This window comes from Raphanus sativus, chromosome 2, assembly GCF_000801105.2.
Source record: "Raphanus sativus cultivar WK10039 chromosome 2, ASM80110v3, whole genome shotgun sequence".
In the NCBI taxonomy this organism is placed as follows: Eukaryota; Viridiplantae; Streptophyta; class Magnoliopsida; order Brassicales; family Brassicaceae; genus Raphanus; species Raphanus sativus.
This window is the reverse complement of record NC_079512.1, coordinates 27,550,556-27,570,744: the sequence shown is the minus strand read 5'-3', so window position 1 is coordinate 27,570,744 and position 20,189 is coordinate 27,550,556. Positions and strand designations below refer to the sequence as shown.

At 36.1% G+C, this 20,189-nt stretch overlaps 2 protein-coding genes and 2 non-coding genes across 7 annotated transcripts; 2 read left to right on the top strand and 2 right to left on the bottom strand.

Moving 5' to 3' along the window:
* Nucleotides 1-15: 15 nt before the first annotated feature.
* LOC108842679 (aspartokinase 1, chloroplastic) lies at nucleotides 16-3,341 on the bottom strand. Its single transcript, XM_018615660.2, has 13 exons — nucleotides 2,829-3,341; nucleotides 2,640-2,722; nucleotides 2,481-2,521; nucleotides 2,192-2,346; nucleotides 1,767-1,916; nucleotides 1,592-1,687; nucleotides 1,375-1,491; nucleotides 1,181-1,300; nucleotides 1,009-1,101; nucleotides 791-907; nucleotides 580-696; nucleotides 423-485; nucleotides 16-335 (listed from the first exon to the last, which is right to left on the bottom strand). The coding sequence occupies exons 1-13, from the start codon at nucleotides 3,255-3,257 to the stop codon at nucleotides 180-182; spliced, it is 1,737 nt and encodes a 578-aa protein (XP_018471162.2). The 5' UTR covers nucleotides 3,258-3,341; the 3' UTR covers nucleotides 16-179.
* Nucleotides 3,342-4,536: 1,195 nt separating this feature from the next.
* Nucleotides 4,537-4,626, top strand: LOC130508926 (small nucleolar RNA SNORD36). Its single transcript, XR_008943110.1, has one exon. It is a non-coding gene; the product is annotated as a small nucleolar RNA SNORD36 (small nucleolar RNA).
* Nucleotides 4,627-9,195: 4,569 nt separating this feature from the next.
* On the bottom strand, nucleotides 9,196-11,548 carry LOC108842681 (protein TIFY 9). 4 transcript variants are annotated; one of them, XM_057002873.1, is made up of 5 exons: nucleotides 11,321-11,548; nucleotides 10,970-11,135; nucleotides 10,705-10,864; nucleotides 9,933-10,043; nucleotides 9,196-9,485 (listed from the first exon to the last, which is right to left on the bottom strand). In XM_057002873.1, the coding sequence occupies exons 1-4, from the start codon at nucleotides 11,430-11,432 to the stop codon at nucleotides 9,936-9,938; spliced, it is 546 nt and encodes a 181-aa protein (XP_056858853.1). In that variant the 5' UTR covers nucleotides 11,433-11,548; the 3' UTR covers nucleotides 9,196-9,485; nucleotides 9,933-9,935. The 4 variants fall into 4 exon arrangements, with proteins under 4 accessions (XP_056858853.1, XP_056858854.1, XP_018471166.1 ...); XM_057002874.1 differs by having other exon boundaries at nucleotides 9,986-10,043; XM_018615664.2 differs by having other exon boundaries at nucleotides 10,650-10,864; nucleotides 11,321-11,547.
* Nucleotides 11,549-17,943: 6,395 nt separating this feature from the next.
* LOC130508796 (small nucleolar RNA R71) lies at nucleotides 17,944-18,050 on the top strand. The gene has a single exon (XR_008942974.1). It is a non-coding gene; the product is annotated as a small nucleolar RNA R71 (small nucleolar RNA).
* The last annotated feature ends 2,139 nt before the right edge of the window (nucleotides 18,051-20,189 follow it).

Here is a 20,189-nt window from a genome sequence, read left to right as displayed (position 1 = left end):
TTTCATCACGCAAAATCAAAATGGTTCAAGAAACCAATCTTACACTAAATGAAAAGATGTCAAGCGGTTCTCTTGCCTAAACGTAAAACAACTAAACGTGTGGACAACAAGCAGTTCTTTAACAACTAAACATTGTAACTCAGAAGCAATACAATGAAAAGTGCAGATCAAGCAATGAGTCAGTTTTCTACTTGCATTGCCCTAACAGGTGACCCGTTGCCAAATCTGGGTTGTATTAATAACTCTGAGAGGTCACCGCTCTCGAAGAAGGATTTGTGAAGAGCCTCGACGCATCCTTCGGCTTCAGCGTCATTTACTATTAGGGAAATGTTTACCTGCAAGATTTCACCACAAGAATAGAAAATTTGTTAGGTTCGTACGGAAAGGAAGAGTTTTGTGAGTACAAGCAGTGTGTTTGTTACCTTGGATGCTCCTTGTGATATCATCTGGACATTGATGCCTTTGGTCCAAAGAACATGAAACGCCTGTCCAAAGTTAGAAAAGAAAACACTTAGGCTAACAAGTGCAAAAGAAATGTCTCTTTCTCTGTGAGAACCTTTCAAGGATGTAAGATCTAACCCTCTCTAGAATCAGGGAGGAATGTTGAACGTTTCCGATTAGAGAGATTATTGCTCTTCCTTTTGCAAGATTCACAACTGCTATTTTCTCCAGTTCTTCAACTACATGATCAAGCTCCTGTTTACAAGAAAAAAAAAAGAAAGAAAGGCCTCTGAGAAGCACGACATATATGGACTGGAAATAAAGTGTTGAGGACTCAACATGAACTTGCCTGTTGAATCAGTTCCCTGCTCCAAAGTTTTGATGGGTCCAGTGTCAGAGATATGCTGACTTCACTAGTGGCAACAACATCTACGGATATTTCAAGATCCTCAAATATCGAAAATACCTGGCCAAAAGAGTGGAGCAGAGCACAGTTCGGACCTTGCACTAATAATTGATGAACTGAAACATTAGCCACATAAATGCGCTGCAAATATATGTTGTTACCTTGGCAAGAAATCCTACTTGACCAAGCATTCGGGTGCTTGCTATATCCAGCATGGTCACATTGCGTTTCAGAACAATGCTCGTTAAAACTGTCTGTCATATGAAGCAGCATGACATTTTGTTTTGTAATGATAATTGCATGTAAACAAACAAAAATCAGGAGACTATATACCTTGGTCATGTCTCTTGTTTTCGTGATGATAGTTCCCGGAGCTTTAGGGTTATAAGAATTTTTAACCCTAACAGGAATCCCACCCTCTCTTGCTGGTCTCATTGACTGTGGGTGCAAGACCTGCAGAGGCGATTATTTTTTTTACTGCTACTGTACAAGACTTGAGCATTATTGCATACAAGTAGAGTGGTTACCTGTGCACCAAAATAAGCTAGCTCGGCTGCTTCATCGAATGTTAGATATGGTACTGGTGTAGCTCGTTTATAAATAGTAGGGTCACATGTTAGAACACCATCAACATCTTTCCACACCTACTCAATGAAAAGAAAAGAAAAACATCCAAACTTAACAGAGATTTAAACAGCGTTTTAGGAAAAAAGCACATTGAGCATTGAGGCTGTAGAGAAAAACCTGAATCTCTTGCAAACCCAATGCTTTACCAATTGTGGTTGCCGTCAAATCACTGCCACCCCTACCCAAGGTAGTAACTGCGCCAGTTTTCCAACCCTATCATTGAATGAGTTAATTAGGCAAAGCCACAAAAACCTTGGACGAGAATGTTGGTCATCTGTAGATTGCAAACTACCTTTCCAAGGAAACCTGTTACAACTGGAATAGCAGGATCATGCATCCAATCGTCATATAATCTCTTGGCAACAGCTGGGTAAGTTGCTTCCAAGATATCTCCATTAGTGAAATCATCCGTTGTAATGAAACCAATTTCAAATGCATCATACTGCAGCGTCAACCATCTAGTTAGCTTTGTTTGCGAGCTGGAACAAAAAGTGAACATCTAGACCTACTAGTCCCAAAGATGCATGATTATAAGTTTTTGCTCCTTGACAAGCGAAACCAACTCAAAGAAACCATAGCTGAACTCGAACCGAAATCTATATTGAATATACCTAAGCCTAATCTACTAAGATATCAACATTACAAATTGGTCAACCAAAACACAATATACATACGTTTAGAGAGAAAAAAAATAGTAGAATATGATGATGGACATACTTGGCGTGCCTTGACACCGATTTTATTAAGATAAGCAGCGAAAATCCTTGTAGACAAGCACTCTCCAAAAGAGACCAAGTAGTCTCTGGTTCTAAGTGTCAGCTCCTTCATCATGGCTATACCTTTCAGAAGCTGCTCTAGTTCTTCCAAAAACGCTGCAAAAATGTTTCCCCAAGCTTTTTTTTTTAAGAAAGCATTCAATGTATGAGCCCTACTCAAAATAGCAAGACGGAAGCTCCAAGTGTTTGGAAAGTCTACAAGTTACAAGAACAAACTAAACAATGCTTACACGAAACAACAGAGGGGTCGATCTCGAGCTCTTTCACTGTCCTGAAACAACAACAACAAGAAAAAACATTCTATATCAAAACCACCAGCAAGCAGAGAAAGGGATACTCATTACTCAATGGACCAGATTAATCATATTATAGCTTCAAGAAAGCAAAACCTGAGATGCAAATTCTTGATAATGCTCAACTCCTCGATCTCAGAAGCATTAGAAACACCACAACTCACTGCCTTCTCTCCCGCCTTCACTTGGCACCAAATAATTCAAATTCAAAAACTTAGACACACCAACACAACACAGAACAAAGAGAGAGAGAGAGAGAGAGAGAGGTTTTTCAGAAAGCATTACAAGCAGGAGATTGTTAGTAGTCTTCCCCATGGCAGAAAGAACAATGACAGGACTTTCTTCCGGAAACGTCAAAACCAAATCCGCCACTTCCCTCATTCTCTCCGCCGTCGCCACCGATGATCCTCCAAACTTCATCACGCACGTGAACCTCCTCTCCTCTTCTACCTCCTCGATCGCGTCTGTCTTCTTCTTCTTCTTCTTCTTCTTCTTCTCTTCCAACGCAGCTCGCACTGTGCCTCTGAGCGACGGACCCGAAACCATCCTTCCGCAGGATGATGATGATGAGCCGTCTCCGATCCATTTCAGTGCTGTGAAACCGACACGGTTCGGAGAAGAAACCTGTAGCGTCGACGAGTTACGTTGGCGGCGGGGGAGCGGCAATCCGGTGAAAGAGGCATTGCAGTGACACCGAACCCTAGCAGACGCCATCGGAGGAGAAGACAGAAGAAGGCCGAGAATGTTTAGTTTAGTGAGACGCCGAAGATGGAAACTTTGTTGAACCCCTCTCTCTTCGACAGGTATTTTTGTTCTCAAAACGCTGTCGTTTTGTTACCAACGATTGATTTAAATTTGACACGTTTTTACTGCTTGCAATAAATTGGAAGCGTGTCTTCGCTTACACTTGTCCTGAAAAAAAAAACTTTCATTTTTCACCAACCACCCAACGAGATCGGATGGTTTCACCAATTCAAGGATGGTAAGTGCTCTTGCAACGATTACGGGTGATCCCTTAGTGTATTACTCCCAAGAACAATCTTAAAAGGTTTTATGTGTTTCAAAAGAAACCTCAAACACATCAAATTATAAGGTTCTGTACATCAAAACCTTATATCTAAAGTTTCACTGTCAAAATCTTATATTTGAGGTTTCATATATTTTAGTCCCTATACTTATATGTTTTTAAAAAAGTTTTGATAGCTTTCTTGTTTATAATGAATAATGTATTTTTAAGTCTTTTATTTATATGTAATATATGCTATTAGAATGTAATAGTTTATTAATATATATTGTTTACAATATTTTTGTTTTATGATTTTAGTTGTTATAAAAGTTTTATGTTTTTATTTAAATCTTGTCTAACTCTTAAAATGTCTGTTGCAGTAACCTGGCAAATGATGCATTTCTCGCTGACACACCTCCGTATGGAGAAGATGATGATGAAATCTTTGACGACATATCCATGGATATGTGTTGATCTCTCTTATCTTCATGCAAAGCTGTACATTCTGTAGTGTCCAAGTGCCAAGGTTTAAGCTGTTCGCTTTCCTTTTATGTGTAGTGAACCTTATTATAATATTTACCCGGTCATGCTCAAGAAGCTTATCAGACTTTGTTGTTGGCAAAATGTTTGAGATTTGTGTTCTAAAAAGTAAAAAGAGAGACGAGCATTTTGACAAAAAAAAAAGACAAGCATTGGCCCATTATATATAGCCCGGCCCAAACGTTTTTATAGGGTGATGAACCATATGGGGCGAGTAATCTGAACTAGGGTTTTTGTGAGTCTCGTCCTGTATAAAACAAAGTATTAGCTGCCGTACGAATCAGACGCAATCTACCAGTTCCCTGTCGTTTGGATTTTTTTTTTAAGGATTTTCATCTTCATATTGTGCTTAAATTTTCTCTTTCTATTATCATTGGTAAGGTTTTTGGTTCTTTTCTTTTCGGAATCTAATAGTTAATCTCGATTGAATATCGATGGAATGATTCGGAGCAGATGATGATTTTTTTATGCACAACAACAGTGCTTCCTATTAACCATGCGGATTATATAAATCGAGCTTTTTAAAACTGATGCTCCGACCCTAACACAGTCTGATTTTGTACATAAGAAAGACGTAGCGATTTAGTAAAGATTTTGTTTTATGTATATTTATAACCTGAATAGTGGTGCATTGGCATTTGATTTAGATTAAATCTATCGTTGAAAGGTTGATCAGGATTTGAAGAGAAAAAAATCCCACCTGAACAATTATTGAATTTGGAATAAGCGCAGATTAGCTTGTTCAGCGTAGCGACATGGTGCTTTTTAAAATGAGTTTTAGTGTTCGTCCTATTCTATTCGGCTATTCCTCTATAATACTAAAGGTGGTGTTTAATCAGTATACATTTGACTATATAATTGAAATAAATCTAAACCATTGAATTTGAACCTGTAATGATCAAATAATTGATTTGAATTATTGTATGTATGTCATAATGAGTGATGACTACTTCGAGATTTCGAGGAAAACAAATTAAATAAGCAAATTAAATAAGACTTGAATAATACCAAATACTCCCTCCGTTTTTTAAAAAATATCGTTGTGACATTTTTCACACAGATTAAGAAAGTTGTTGAAATATATGTAAATTGTAATTAACTATACCTCTTTGACCAATAGTATTTTAGATAAATAAAATTATTTATAAAATCAATGCAGTTTGCAATTAATTTTCAGCTGAAAGTTAGTATAATTTACATTGGAATTGTAAAGTGACATTCTTTGTGTAACAAGAAAATGAGGTTAGAGTGACACTTATTATGAAACAGAAGGAGTACATTAGTTTGATCGAGTCAAAATTAAAAAAGAGGTGTATAGATTAATTTTAGGACCAGCGTTTTAAAAGTTGGTTTAAGATGTCAATCATACTTATTTTGGGGCATTAAATTTGCAAAACCACGACTGCTGCTAGTTTAACTGCTTAACTTAATGCTTTTTTAAGTTCAAAAGAAAAAAAAACTTAATGCTTTTTTGTTTTTACTTTTCTGCCAAGAAATCATTTGTATATAAAAAAATATGGTAAATCATTCTCCGAAAAGAGAATGTGAAAGTTCTGATGGCCACGCGTTATAGAAATCTGGTGTGGTGCGGATTCGAATTCGGGTTTCTTAGGGATCCACGGAACGCCTTGACCACCCGACCACAGACGCGTGGTTAAATCATCATCATCATTTGTATAAGATGCGTATAAGATGCAACTTATGTAACCTTTTCGATTTTCATTTATGAAATTTTAACATTTATAGCAAAAAAAAAAGTTCACAAAACCAGGCGATGTCGTGTTCAATATTTTAGTCAAACATATTATTTGGAATCTGCATAGTATCTTGTCACTACAATTTAGTTAATCATGATTTTCACTTTCATCATAAGTATGGCGAGGATCGTCAAAGCATCAAACTGAAGTACCAATAGTAACATAAGATATTTTGGTTCCAATTGTGAAGACAACATAAAATATTGAATTAAATGATAGCTACCTACTTGCTAATTTGCTATGCATAATATCTATGTTAGTATAAAAGATGATCATCGGTTTTAATTGAAAAAATGGACAGCATTAAATGCTGGTGCGACCAATATCAATTGCTATTGTTTCTTTGATCTTGTCAAGCCATGCTTTGTTAATGGTAGTGATGGATACAATTCAATGGAAATGGTATTGGTTAAAAAATTAGGCACACAAAGTACACTGACCTGGTGCCACGACTATGACTTTTGAACATAAAGACAGACACATGAGTCGGCAGAACGTGACCGTATTGTTTAACTAACATATTCACGTGTTTCCTAAACTAATTTCCATTATAATACTAAAATTTGTACGTACTATTATTTATTTGCATTTTTACATATTATAAAAAATAACTGAAATCAATAACTACTATATACATAACTAAATTGGTATAGATATATAAAATTAAAACAACCATTGTTATAACTATCCACTGATTAATGTTTCTAGATCATTTTCTTACATCTCAATTCATTCTGCTTCTATTATTCTGATTCTATTAGAATCTTTAGAAAATCATTATATGTCTAGATAGAGTAATCAGGAATCACCCGAGTGGAAAGATTAGAAACCGAGATAAATTATTCATCATAACTCTTATAAAATTTATTTCAAATTTGTGGTGATTAATTCTCTACTAGTTAATATTTCAAATCAAGTTTTTTAATCTTGATTTATTCCTTATTTGATTAGAATGATTGTTATTACCATTATTTTATTATGGTAACTAAATCCAAAATTCATTTTAGTTTATTGTATAAAATATATAATTAAATTGAAATGATATTAACATAAATGTATAAGATATTTTTGATATGACTATTCATTAAACAATTTTTTCTATTTTATCATTTGTATTTTTATAAAAATATTTTTTTTTGATAACAAAATTTTCAATATCAAAATTTAAATATTTTCGTAATTTATAATCATTTTTACAAATTCAACAAAAATTTTGAAAATAAAATATTAAATTATCAGTACATGTTAAATGATTTTGAAATTTAAATATGTATGTATTTTATATGTTATGTAGTTTAATTTAAATGATATTAAAATAGATATATATTTAAACAAGATTTAAATATTTAAAAATCTATTAAACAAGATTTTCCACTCATAGTTTTTAGGGGAATTGCTTAAACTACTACTTTTCGAGTACATATTTTCATCTTCATTTTAACCATATTTATCTTCTGTTGTTAAATAATTAAATAAACACTTATAATTTTAGAGTTAACTAATCTAAACTTAAAGTTTAGATTTGAGAGGTACGTTTTGGAAGGTGGAATTTATAATTTTAATAAATATATAAATAAATGCTTAAAATAAAATAGAATATTTTTAAAATAGTTTCAAAAAGAATTTTGATTTCAAAAAAAAAATTCTGATTTCAAAATAAAATTTGAAAAATAAAAAAAATCGAAAAAGAAATTTATAAAACATTTGATTTTCAAAAGGTATAATTTGAATACAATAAAAAGATTTTTTATTATTTATTTAATTAATTATTTAGATTTATATATTTATAAAAGAATGTCTTTTGCTTCCTTAGTGAAACCACATACTTAGTTATTTTGATAATGTTCACGTTGAAAAGATAAACATGAATATTAGTAAAAAATGGAATGTAAAAGTGAAATTTTCCTTAGTATTAAGAACATTTGTATTTTATTACAAAAAAAAAATTAAACCACTGATCACAAAATCTTTAAATGAAAAATTTAACAGTTTTATTAATTTATAATCATTTTGAAAATACAAAATATAACATATACATAAAATATAAAATTTTATTATATGGTTAGTGTAATTGTTTAGTTTATTTTAATAATATAAAATTAAACAAAAAGGATAGAAGATGTATAAAATTTCTCAATTATTTATTATTTAAAATCATTAATTGTCGTATATATTTTTGATCAAATTAGGTATTTTGAATTATTAAAGTAAATAGAATATTTTTTATACATTCATAATTAATTCTATGATTAATTTAATGAAACATATATTATATATTTAGATGAACCAATTTATTTTTCTAAAAAATTTCAAAATAATTTTCATGATCATGTGTATTCTATCTCGAAGGTTATAATGTTTTTCAAATAATATATAAGAGATTCTCTAGTGAGAAACCTAAGCTAAACCAAACAAATATATATAACCACGGATGTAAAGTTTTTTATTAACACTGGATAGCACACATTAAATTCTCATATAATTTCTAATTCTATTATATTTGATAATCAACTACGTGCAACATATGCAATATTGATGAACAGTTTTACGGATAATGATTCCATAATGAAATTTTCACCAAAACATTTGAATCGATGGACAGTATTCTCAGGCTTTCTCTGCATCAGACAATCACAATGAACGGCTTTGTTTACAGTACTTTGAAATCTTTGAACACTTGCATTATATAATCTGCAAAAAGTTGCATAATTTAAAATTCAAACTCGTGATCTGAGTGTAAACGCATTTAAACTTTAACTAATTGGCTAAAATGCTTTCACTAGAAGTAAAGTTAAGAAATGGATAATAGACACATTTAGTTGAAATACGCAATCGGAAGCTTCACGAGATGCCAAGAAGCGTGTTCATTTTCTTTTCCAAGAACTAAAAATTACAACAAGAAGCAGTGGAAATTATTCTCTTACGTTGGGCTAGTCGAGTCTCGAGCGTTAAGCAATGGATTGACGATTCTTAATCTTGTTTTAAAATTAATTTGGTTTGTATTTGGTAGTTTGTTTGTTCTGAAGTTGTTTAACTTGCTGATTTTATATCTCTATGTCTGAGTTTCTTGTCCTTAGAGACCGTACGTCCATCGGTTTGGTTTTCTATGGCCTTTTATAGTAATAAAGAGTATTTATAGACCAAGATTCAATTGACTAATTTTTGGGAGATTTGTCCATCAGCACCAGATTGATCTGGTTATTTGTGATGAGAATTAGACAACTATATCGGCTAGCTACACATGTTTAGTGCTAACCATAAATATATATTTGGTCTTCTATGTTGTTTATGTCCTTTTGGTTTTCCCATATAAATGAGATGAATTGCACAAGAGATGGTTAAAAGAAAGTAGTCGAAATATTAAGTATATAATAGCGCAAAGTGTCTGAGTCTTGACATAAGAGATAATAATAATCATTTAAGAAGATAAACAAAATACTTATATAACTATATAAGATACTGCATATTCTGAAGGAAAAAACGTAATATACTAAAATATGTCGTAATTCCAAAAGATTGGGGAGAAGCCAAATGCAAGGTGAGCTGATTTGGTTTCACGTCTCAATCACAAAAAAAAAGAAAGAGATGAGAGTTTCGTTTTAGGCTGATGTCGGAAAGTAAGGACACGTTGATACTAATCTGCATGACACAAGCAAACAAAAAGGATAAAGAAAATGTGAGAACGCATTTTATAGCAACAGTAACTTATTTAGAACACGTCAATCTTTCTTGGCCGCATGGTACGAATAATACAAACAAATATTTAGTTTCTTTCGGTGTTTTTTCTTATTATCTCATCATTTATTTATAAATCATTTTGAAAGATATCCCTTGTCGGAAGTAAACAAAAAGAGAGATCTAAAGTCAACACGTTTTTGAAGTTCCACAATGACCTAAGCTTTTTAAGATATACGTATAGCTCGACAATGTCTACGTAGAAGCATGTGCTTCGCTGAACAACCACATGCATATTTAAAAGTTCTATTGATTAAAAGAGGTACGACTCCTAATAATTTATATCATGGGTTTTGAATGAAATATTCGTATGAAATGGGTAAAGGTCGACGCAAAGAAAGAATAAGAAACCTTTTAGTTTAATTGTTTTGGGGTTAATCCTTGGATGGTAGGAGAGCAATTACCTCTCCTTGCGCTTCTCAAGAAACCTTTGTAGTGACTTTCTCCTTGCGATGGGAAGATCTGCACACACACACAAAAAAATACTTCCTTATCAGATACAATGATTACACTTTCAAATCCTAGTTCATAACCAATTAACAGAGTTTGTTACAGAAAAATTCTCAAATCAGAAATTGGAAAAAGTCTTCATACATTTGCAACAATTGGTTTTAGATAAATTCATTTACTACCAATTGATTTTAGATTGTAAATTCATATATCTTAATAAGATAACATAGTCTGATTCACATAGTCTAACCCTGATATGTAATCATTTCTTGTCTTATATTCCTAGATTAATGATTAAAGAACCATCATTTCAAAAAGTGATTTAGAAATAAAACATCTATTTTTATTCTAATGCCATGGTTGTTCAAAAAATAAAATAAAGTTTTACATCAAGTTAAGAAATCTTAAATGATATATAAGAGATATTATCATCTAATCCAATATATTCAAAGTTCAAAGGTAAATAACAACTAGAAGTGGATGTCCTCAAGGTTCAAGTCAGTTGTCTATATAGATGTTCATGTTGCTAACAGCAAACCCTTTTAGATGACATATAATAACTAGCATATTTTTGAAGAATCATGCACTGTAGGTACTCATGATTACTTTGTTACTAACCTCCTTCTAGATTCTTGCCAAAGAGATTTGACCCTAGGGTGGTCGGAGGGATTACCGAAAGATCTTTCTCCATCGATTTGTCTTTCTCTGGTGTTGTCTCCATGGCAACCCTCAAAATATCCCCAGCCTTGTTAGGAGACACTTGGAAAACGGAGACGGTTCCATTGTAGAAGATGGTCATAGGAACAGTTCCACAGACAAGTTCCATACTAGGCCTGAGGAAATATTTTGTTGAAAACAAAAAAACAAAATCAAATATTTATATGTTTTATTCTTGGTTGCGCCAAAATGTCAAAATATACTTCTAAAAAAATAAAAACCTGGAAAGAGGTGCGTGGGCCGGAGAAGACGGTATTCGAGGATGATCCTCCTTCGGAGTAGACGGAACTGAAAGCGATCTTGTGGATGAGTCAAAACGCTTAGCACCAGAAGCTAATAGTGATTTGATAATCTCTGGATCTATCTTAGAAATCGCACCTTGCATTTCTGTAATGAATGTTAAAACCAGATCGTTAGGAAACATTTTACTACATTTCGTATTCTTAAAATATCCCCAAATTAATATTTGTTTTTTACAAAAAAAATGAAGAAACAAGAAGAATATGAGAATTGAGAGAGATAAAAAGGTAAAAATGAACCTCGGAAATTTTAGTCAAAAAAGAAAAAAGAACCTCGGAAACTGCGACGACGGTCGAGAGTTTTCTTGAACATGGGCTTTGGAGCGTTACTGGTTTGATTCTTGTCAAGACCGAAGAAATCGAGCTCTGTGTTAACATTAGTCATGTTTTGTCTGTTTTCTCGCTGAAGCAGAGATATCAAGAAATAGAGATAGAGAGAGAGAGAGAGAGAGAGGGATGAAGGAGACAAGAGGCGCGAGAAGAAGTAATGATAAAAGGGATACTTCATGTGATGTGAGCTTTAAAAGAATTAATGTATCGGTCAGATATAACGCACGAGGTTCATGCCTTCTTTTTATTTATTTATTTTTATTTTTGCGTTACTCCCAACCTCCACTTAACTACTACTAATTCAATGATGAAAACACATGTTAATGGCGCAACATAAAGAAGATATTTTAAATTCACCGGGAAATAACGCAAGGTCCAGTCATACTTTTTTATCTTATAAAATATCTTCAAATCATATTGGATCCCGGAATTTTTGTGTTATGCAAACATTGTCACCTTGGGTTCTTCTGACATTATACGTTTCATTTTTTAATTTAAGATCTATTTCGTTTTCAAACATGCTTTTGGAATTAATTTCTTAATATTCTTTTTCTTATGAATTTTTCTATTTGTTAAACATGATCACTACTACTTTTTTGCATTATTCTTTCCGTATTTGTAATGTATTTGCTTATACTTCAATTTAAAAATTTCACAGCAAGTAGAACAATATGCGGCTTTAGTGACCATCCAAACATGTATTTTCCTTATAATGTTCACTTTGGATTACTCAGACATTGTTTCGTTTTCTATTCTAAAATTGTATCTTCTAAAACGATTTCTTCTTCTTATAAGCATTATACTTCGATATCGAAGTAATTTATACACTTTCACTAGAAAAGATCTGCATGTAGCACTATACCATTACAGATTTACATCTCAGTCGTTTTTATTACTTCGATATTTGCAAAATTATGAATATAAAGTGACTTTTGTTTTGATAGTTATATTCGATTTTATTCTTACAACTTAGTCTTAACTGGTTAAGAAATATATACAACTTACTTTTACACCTCCAAAACAAAGTCGTGACTAGTGGAGTTTGGTCTGCTTGTTCAGATCAATAAAAATGAATAAGAAAAATGAACGAGAAAGAGTCAGATGCATGTATTTCACGTGTTGAGATCGATGGAGTTATAGTCAAGACATCACTAGCAAGGAGCACTTCTCCATAAGTCTTCTAGGGTTTTCGTCTCTCTCTCTCTCTCTCTCTCTCTCTCTCTCTCTCTCTCTCTCTCTCTCTCTCTCTCTCTCTCTCTCTCTCTCTCTCTCTCTCTTCTCTCTCTCTCTCTCTCTCTCTCTCTCTCTCTCTCTCTCTGACGATGATACGTCTTTATTAATTTCATTTATCCCACGCTGTCTGTACTGGTGATTTTGACGTCGATATATAATGTCAAGCTAACCAACTAGACACTTGATGTTAGGAGTTTTGAGGCTCCTAAGTCAAATGATAGTATAGTGGAAGTAAGTTTGTCGAACCAGTTCTGAGGGATTCAAATGCAGAGGGAATGCAAGTATTTGCCTAATCTAAGTGCAATCAGTGAATTGGATGGTTTTTAAACTAAAACTAGAATGCAAGGAACAAAAATGATACTTTTAAGCTATTAGAAAGGAGAACTCATGGGTATAGGGATTTCAGACCTTGGGTGATCAAGTTTCGAACTAAGGATGGCAAATGAATCAATCAAACTATTAACCTTAAGCCTAGACACAATTCTAAGCAAGCTCTATGTCTAGATGAATGCTCATTTGCTAACATGTCTCAAACATCAAATGTCTTTGGTTGAATAACATGCAAGCAATCATTACTAACAAGTCTATTAGCTATCTTAGCATCTTTAACAACAAATCTCTTTGGCAAAGTACACTAAGAACCTAGGAGAGTTGACTCAGGCATTTCATCAAACACCTTTTGGGTGGGAAATGCCTAGAGATCACTCTTTGAGTGGCCTACTCAAATGATGCATTAAGATCACTCTACTAGCAAGGAACAAGTATGATCTACACCTAAAGCATCCTAGAACTAGCCTAATCACCCTTAATCACCCTAACCCATGAATCCAAAAGGTGATTACTCACTAATCCCCATGATTCCTCTTAAACCCATGATGGATTTCAGATGAATCATATAGAGAAATAGAAGAGAAATCACAAGAACAATCACAAATCAAGCCAAAAAGAAATCTTTTTCTTAAGAGAGTTTGTGTTCTTCAATAGATCAAAGATTATCTGCCAAAAGGTGGCTACAACATACTTAAACATTAGGTTTTTCAGAGTAAAAACGTGCATAAGAAATTGCAAAAAGGTCCTTGAAAAATCATAAAATCGTGTAGCAAAAGGGGCTGGAGCGACCTTGGGGGGTCGCTCTGAGAGGTCGCTCCAGCCTCCATTTTTGTGTCTCCGGGCGATGAAAACGCGAGCTACTTAGGTGGGTCGCTCTGGTTGGTCGCTCTGGTTGGGAGCGACCTTGGGGGGTCGCTCCGGAAGGTCACTCTGCGGTTCTCGACCAGGATGGATATGCCTCTAGTAAATTGATCATAACTCCTTCATTACATCTCCAAATGACTTGAAACCACTTCCATTAGAAAGCTAACTCAATTTCCTGTGTCTCCACAAAATCTTAGCAACAGAAGATTTCTCTAAGGCCTCCATCCGTGCTCATATTTCACCTCCTTTCTTATCACATTGCTTCCAAATGTCTCCAAGAACTCCATGTGGTGTTCCAATACCTGATAGAGACATATGTATGCCAAATGCAACCTAAACATGTCTAAATCCTAATCTATATGATGCAAATGCTTATGAATGAATGGTTAAAACAATGCAAATATGCAAGACATCAACTCCCCCACACTAGTCCTTTACTTGTCCACAAGTAAACTTTCAAGAACCAAGGAGAAGAGGTTTGAAGGTGGGGACTCATAACCAAAAGAAACTCTTCTTAGTTCTCAACCTAACAACCTTGCATAATCATACCAAATAGCAAGAGCAAAGATTTCATCCATCTCTAACTTCTCTAAGCCTATCCCAGCTCCTTTGATCTCTACACTCATTAATCATGCATCCACAAACCACAAATCCACATCTCTCTAACATTTATGAAGCAAACTCAATAGACATCTCACAAATGGTCAACTGGTCCAAGTCATTTGGTTTGGTAAGACAAAGGCTTTAATGCAAGTGAAATCAGAGGTTCAAAATGATCTTTTATGGTGGTTTACTCTCAAAACAAAGTAGCTTTGACATTACACATAATATATCTAAGAAAGGGATCAACTCATGCATACAATGCTCAATCTCCATTGTTCTACCCTTTCCCAAACACACAAGATATTCAATTATTCCTCAATGTCAAACCCAACTCACATCTCTCACCAAAAGATCCCAAGAACATTTTTCACATCAGACTCTTTCTTTTTGAAATCAATAAGGGATTTTCACAATTTTAAAACAAATCTGAGCTCCTAACAACTTTGCTAGCCCCCTTTTTATTCTCTTTTTCGAATTTTTTTTCTTTTTTTTTTTTATTTTTTTTATTTAGGGGCCAAGACTTTCATAACAAGAGCTAGATATTTCTCCACTTATCCCATAAAGACTAATCATTTAAGCACAAGAGTCAAACCTTTCATATTCCCAAATCACAATCACAACACTCACCCCCTTCCTATAGCTAGACAATAGAGTGACTAATCTAGCAAGAATGGAGACTAAGCATTGTCGTTCCCAATACTCTCAACATTATGCACATGTAAAGCTTTCCAAAGAGGCCTCACTCAACAAATAATGATGGTTTAAAAAGGAGGTATGGGTTTTGGGAGTGGAGTACCACTTGAGTTTGTCAAAAAGATTGGTAAAACAGATGGGACAACTCAAGTGTGTATATCCATGACTTAGTACACAAGGGACCATATGCAAGAGACATTAAAACAGGAGCTTGCTTCAAAGAGAGAGTATCAACAGTCAAATGAGTTTCAAGAGGAGCATTCAAGGCGCGAAGTTTACAAGCTTTCTAAAGGGTGCTCAAGCTACTTGTCATGATTACAAAGGTCAACAAATTCAGTACTTAGCATGAGCTCTTTACAAGGTTGAAATCCCCCTAATGCATGAATGCAACCTATATGCTTCTAGACTCAATCCTAAAAATGCAAATGATGCAACTAAATGATTCTTTTTGTGTTTTTCAAATTTTTTATTTTTTTTTTTGGATTTTTCTATGCAAATAAGGATGTAATATGCAATGCATGAGACTCAAAATCATGAAAACAAACATGATCAAATACTTGGTACCTCCCCCACACTTAAATCACACAGTCTCTGTGTGAGTGAGGTACCCAATGAAATTCTCAAATGCAAAGAAAAACTGGGAGAAGGGAGGTTTCCAGTTACCTGAGACGGGAGCGAGGTGGAAGGGTCGCTGCGGCAGGTCGCTCCCAGCTGGAGCGACCTCGTGACGTCGCTGCGGAGACCTCGCTCCACGGTCAGTTTCTGTGTTTCCACTCGCGTGTGACGCGAGCGACCTCGGCATCTCGCTCTAGACATGTCGCTCCCAGGTGGAGCGACCTAGAGGTGTCGCTGCGATGAGATCGCTCTGGTGTCCGACTTTCTGCTCAATACCTGCACACAACTTCACTTTCCCATTGTTTTATGCAATAGAATGATAATGCAAATACTAATGCAATATATACAAGGATACTCATGGGACTTCCTCCCAAGTGAGCTTGTTTTAAGTCTCTAGCTTGACTTTGCCTCCTTTGGATCAGGCTGGGCTAGGTGCAGAGAGTGGAGTTGACACCCCATCTTCCTCAGGTGGTAGCTCATCAAAGTGATCATCAGCAGGAGGAGGATTCATCTCTTCAATGGTGAAGGCTTGTCCAAATACAGTGGGGTTCCTCATTTTCTCCTTGATGTCAAAGTGGAGGATGTTCTCCTTGCCCAAATGGAGGTCAATCTTCCCTTCCTTCACATTCACAATAGCTCCTGCTGTAGCTAAGAATGGCCTTCCAAGAATCAATGGGTCTTGAGCCTCCTCACCCATCTCAAGCACCACAAAGTCTGTAGGTATCTCATACCTTCCAATCTTCACAGGGAGGTTCTCTAGGATGCCCACAGGGTACTTCACTGAACGATCAGCCAACACCAGAGAGAGTCTACACTTCTTGTATTGAGTGAAACCAAGCTTCTTTGCCACAGACAAAGGCATCAAGCTGACACTAGCTCCTAAATCGCAGAGACACTTCTCAAATACCATAGGTCCAAGAGCACAAGGGAGTGTGAAGCATCCTGGATCCTCTAGCTTCTCTGGAGCATCAAGCCTCTGAATGATGGCATTGCACTCATGACTCAGAACCATCATGCCCTCCATCTCCTTCTTCTTAGCAGCTACAACATCTTTCAGGAGTTTGCTGTATTGAGGAATCAGCATGAAAGCATCAATGATGGGCATTGTAACCTGAGCTTCACTCATCTGCTTCTCAAACAAAGCCTTGTACTTCTGTAGCAGCTGCTTCTTGAATCTACCAGGGAATGGAAGCTTTGGTTCATAGGGAGGGGGGACAGGAGAGCTCTCACTTGCTGGAGCAGCAGATTCACCATCTTTTGTTGTTTTCTTCTCTTCTCCAACCTTTCCTTTACCCTTGGCTTTCACAATCTTCTCCAAGATCTCAGCATCTGTCTTCTCATCAACAATGACCACTTCATCATCTAGGTTGATGGCCACCTCCTCACCTTGTTTCTCAGCATCCTTGGTGAGGGTTACAGGAGTCAACTGCTTACCACTCCTAAGTGTGACAGCTTTTGCTTCCTTGGGGTTTTGATCTGACTTTCCAGGTAGAGATCCTTGCTGGCGGTTCTGGTGGGAGCTCATGGAAGCAAACTGATTCTCCAAATTCTTGACAGAAGAAGCAAGGTGGGAGAATTTGTTGTTGAGCTCATTGTAGCTCCCATCAATCTTGGAGTGAAGGTTCTTCAGCTCATAGCCCACATGCTTCTCACTTCTAGTCTGAGACTCCAAGATCTGTTTCAGTAAGGCATCAGTGCTGCTCTGTTGAGGGGCAGAGGAGCTAGGAGAAGAGTTTTGCTGAGGCTGATAGTTGCTCTGCTGGTTGTTTCGAGGCTGATAACCACTCTGCTGGTTGTTTGAATAGGGCTTCTGTTGGTAGTTGTTGTACTGAAAGTTGGGTTCCTTCTTGTACCAGCTACCATTACTGTTGATGAAACACAATTCTTCTTGCCCTTCCAAACCCTCAACCTCATTGACAGTAGGAGGTATCTCCTGGCTTGGGTTGCCAACAAAGTTCACCTGCGCTTGTGTGGCCTTATCAGCAATGAGTTTGTCAATCTTCTCCTGAAGAGCCTTTATCTCATTCCTTGTTTGATTGTCATCACCTCTGCTGCTTCTGTCATGGTCTCCACTGTAGACTGCATCACTCTTAACCATGTTGTCAACCAGAGCCTCTGCCTCTTCCTCAGTTCTCCCCAAAAAGAACCCATTGCTAGCTGTATCCAGTCTGGCTCTGTACTTAGGAAGAGCACCTCTGTAGAATGTGCTCAGCAAGCTCTCCTTAGAGAATCCATGGTGTGGGCACTGAGCTTGGTAACCATTGAATCTCTCCCAAGCTTCACTGAATCCTTCCAAGTTCTTCTGTTGGAAGCTGGAGATCTCATTCCTCAACTTAGCAGTTCTTGAAGTAGAGAAGAATTTCTCCAAGAATGCCCTTTTGCAGTCTTCCCAAGTGGTGATGGAGTCACTTGGTAGAGACTTCTCCCACTGACGTGCCTTATCTCCCAAAGAGAAAGGGAATAGCTTGAGCTTTAAGGCATCCTCTGACACACCATTAGTCTTTGACATACCACAGTAGCTGTCAAACTTATCCAAGTGATCAAATGGGTCCTCCACAGCCAGACCATGATACTTGTTGTTCTCTATGCAGTTTAGCAGTCCTGACTTGATCTCAAAGTTGTTAGCAGCCACAGCTGGTGCTCGAATTCCAAGTCTAGGACCATGGATGTTGGGGCGGTCATAAGTGCCAATGGGGCGAGCTGGTCGCTGTTGAGGTCCATTGGGGTTCTGAGGATTTTGTTGTTCTTCCATTGCAGCTTCCAGTGGCTGCAGTTGAGCCTGTTGCTCTTCTTGTCTTCTCTTTCTAGTACACTCTCTCTCTAAAGCTCTGATGTCTGTGGCTCTTGGAACAAGGTTTGATGTACCCTTGCTCCTCAAGTTCATACACCTGAAAATCACAAAGAGTGAAGAAGAGAATCAGTAACTTACAAAAATAAAAATGACTTAGTCTCAAGCAAATGACTAAATCTCAATGTTCAAATCAAACTCAGAATTTGGCAACGGCGCCAATTTGATGTTAGGAGTTTTGAGGCTCCTAAGTCAAATGATAGTATAGTGGAAGTAAGTTTGTCGAACCAGTTCTGAGGGATTCAAATGCAGAGAGAATGCAAGTATTTGCCTAATCTAAGTGCAATCAGTGAATTGGATGGTTTTTAAACTAAAACTAGAATGCAAGGAACAAAAATGATACTTTTAAGCTATTGGAAAGGAGAACTCATGGGTATAGGGATTTCAGACCTTGGGTGATCAAGTTTCGAACTAAGGATGACAAATGAATCAATCAAACTATTAACCTTAAGCCTAGACACAATTCTAAGCAAGCTCTATGTCTAGATGAATGCTCATTTGCTAACATGTCTCAAACATCAAATGTCTTTGGTTGAATAACATGCAAGCAATCATTACTAACAAGTCTATTAGCTATCTTAGCATCTTTAACAACAAATCTCTTTGGCAAAGTACACTAAGAACCTAGGAGAGTTGACTCAGGCATTTCATCAAACACCTTTTGGGTGGGAAATGCCTAGAGATCACCCTTTGAGTGGCCTACTCAAATGATGCATTAAGATCACTCTACTAGCAAGGAACAAGTATGATCTACACCTAAAACATCCTAGAACTAGCCTAATCACCCTTAATCACCCTAACCCATGAATCCAAAAGGTGATTACTCACTAATCCCCATGATTCCTCTTAAACCCATGATGGATTTCAGATGAATCATATAGAGAAATAGAAGAGAAATCACAAGAACAATCACAAATCAAGCCAAAAAGAAATCTTTTTCTTAAGAGAGTTTGTGTTCTTCAATAGATCAAAGATTATCTGCCAAAAGGTGGCTACAACATACTTAAACATTAGGTTTTTCAGAGTAAAAACGTGCATAAGAAATTGCAAAAAGGTCCTTGAAAAATCATAAAATCGTGTAGCAAAAGGGGCTGGAGCGACCTTGGGGGTCGCTCTGAGAGGTCGCTCCAGCCTCCATTTTTGTGTCTCCGGGCGATGAAAACGCGAGCTACTTAGGTGGGTCGCTCTGGTTGGTCGCTCTGGTTGGGAGCGACCTTGGGGGGTCGCTCCGGAAGGTCACTCTGCGGTTCTCGACCAGGATGGATATGCCTCTAGTAAATTGATCATAACTCCTTCATTACATCTCCAAATGACTTGAAACCACTTCCATTAGAAAGCTAACTCAATTTCCTGTGTCTCCACAAAATCTTAGCAACAGAAGATTTCTCTAAGGCCTCCATCCGTGCTCATATTTCACCTCCTTTCTTATCACATTGCTTCCAAATGTCTTCAAGAACTCCATGTGGTGTTCCAATACCTGATTGAGACATATGTATGCCAAATGCAACCTAAACATGTCTAAATCCTAATCTATATGATGCAAATGCTTATGAATGAATGGTTAAAACAATGCAAATATGCAAGACATCAACACTCTTATCTACCTTCCAGGGATCAACCTGCCCT

Coding starts and splice junctions, on each gene's coding strand:
- LOC108842679 (XM_018615660.2), bottom strand. CDS start 3,257: ATGGCGTCTGCTAGGGTTCGGTGTCACTGCAATGCCTCTTTCACCGGA. Junction 2,522..2,639: donor ATCAAGAATTTGCATCTCAG/GTTTTGCTTTCT, acceptor TTGTTGTTTCAG/GACAGTGAAAGAGCTCGAGA. Junction 1,917..2,191: donor TCGGTGTCAAGGCACGCCAA/GTATGTCCATCA, acceptor TTGACGCTGCAG/TATGATGCATTTGAAATTGG.
- LOC108842681 (XM_018615662.2), bottom strand. CDS start 11,432: ATGACTAATGTTAACACAGAGCTCGATTTCTTCGGTCTTGACAAGAAT. Junction 11,136..11,320: donor CCGTCGTCGCAGTTTCCGAG/GTTCTTTTTTCT, acceptor CATTCATTACAG/AAATGCAAGGTGCGATTTCT. Junction 10,865..10,969: donor GCCCACGCACCTCTTTCCAG/GTTTTTATTTTT, acceptor ATATTTCCTCAG/GCCTAGTATGGAACTTGTCT.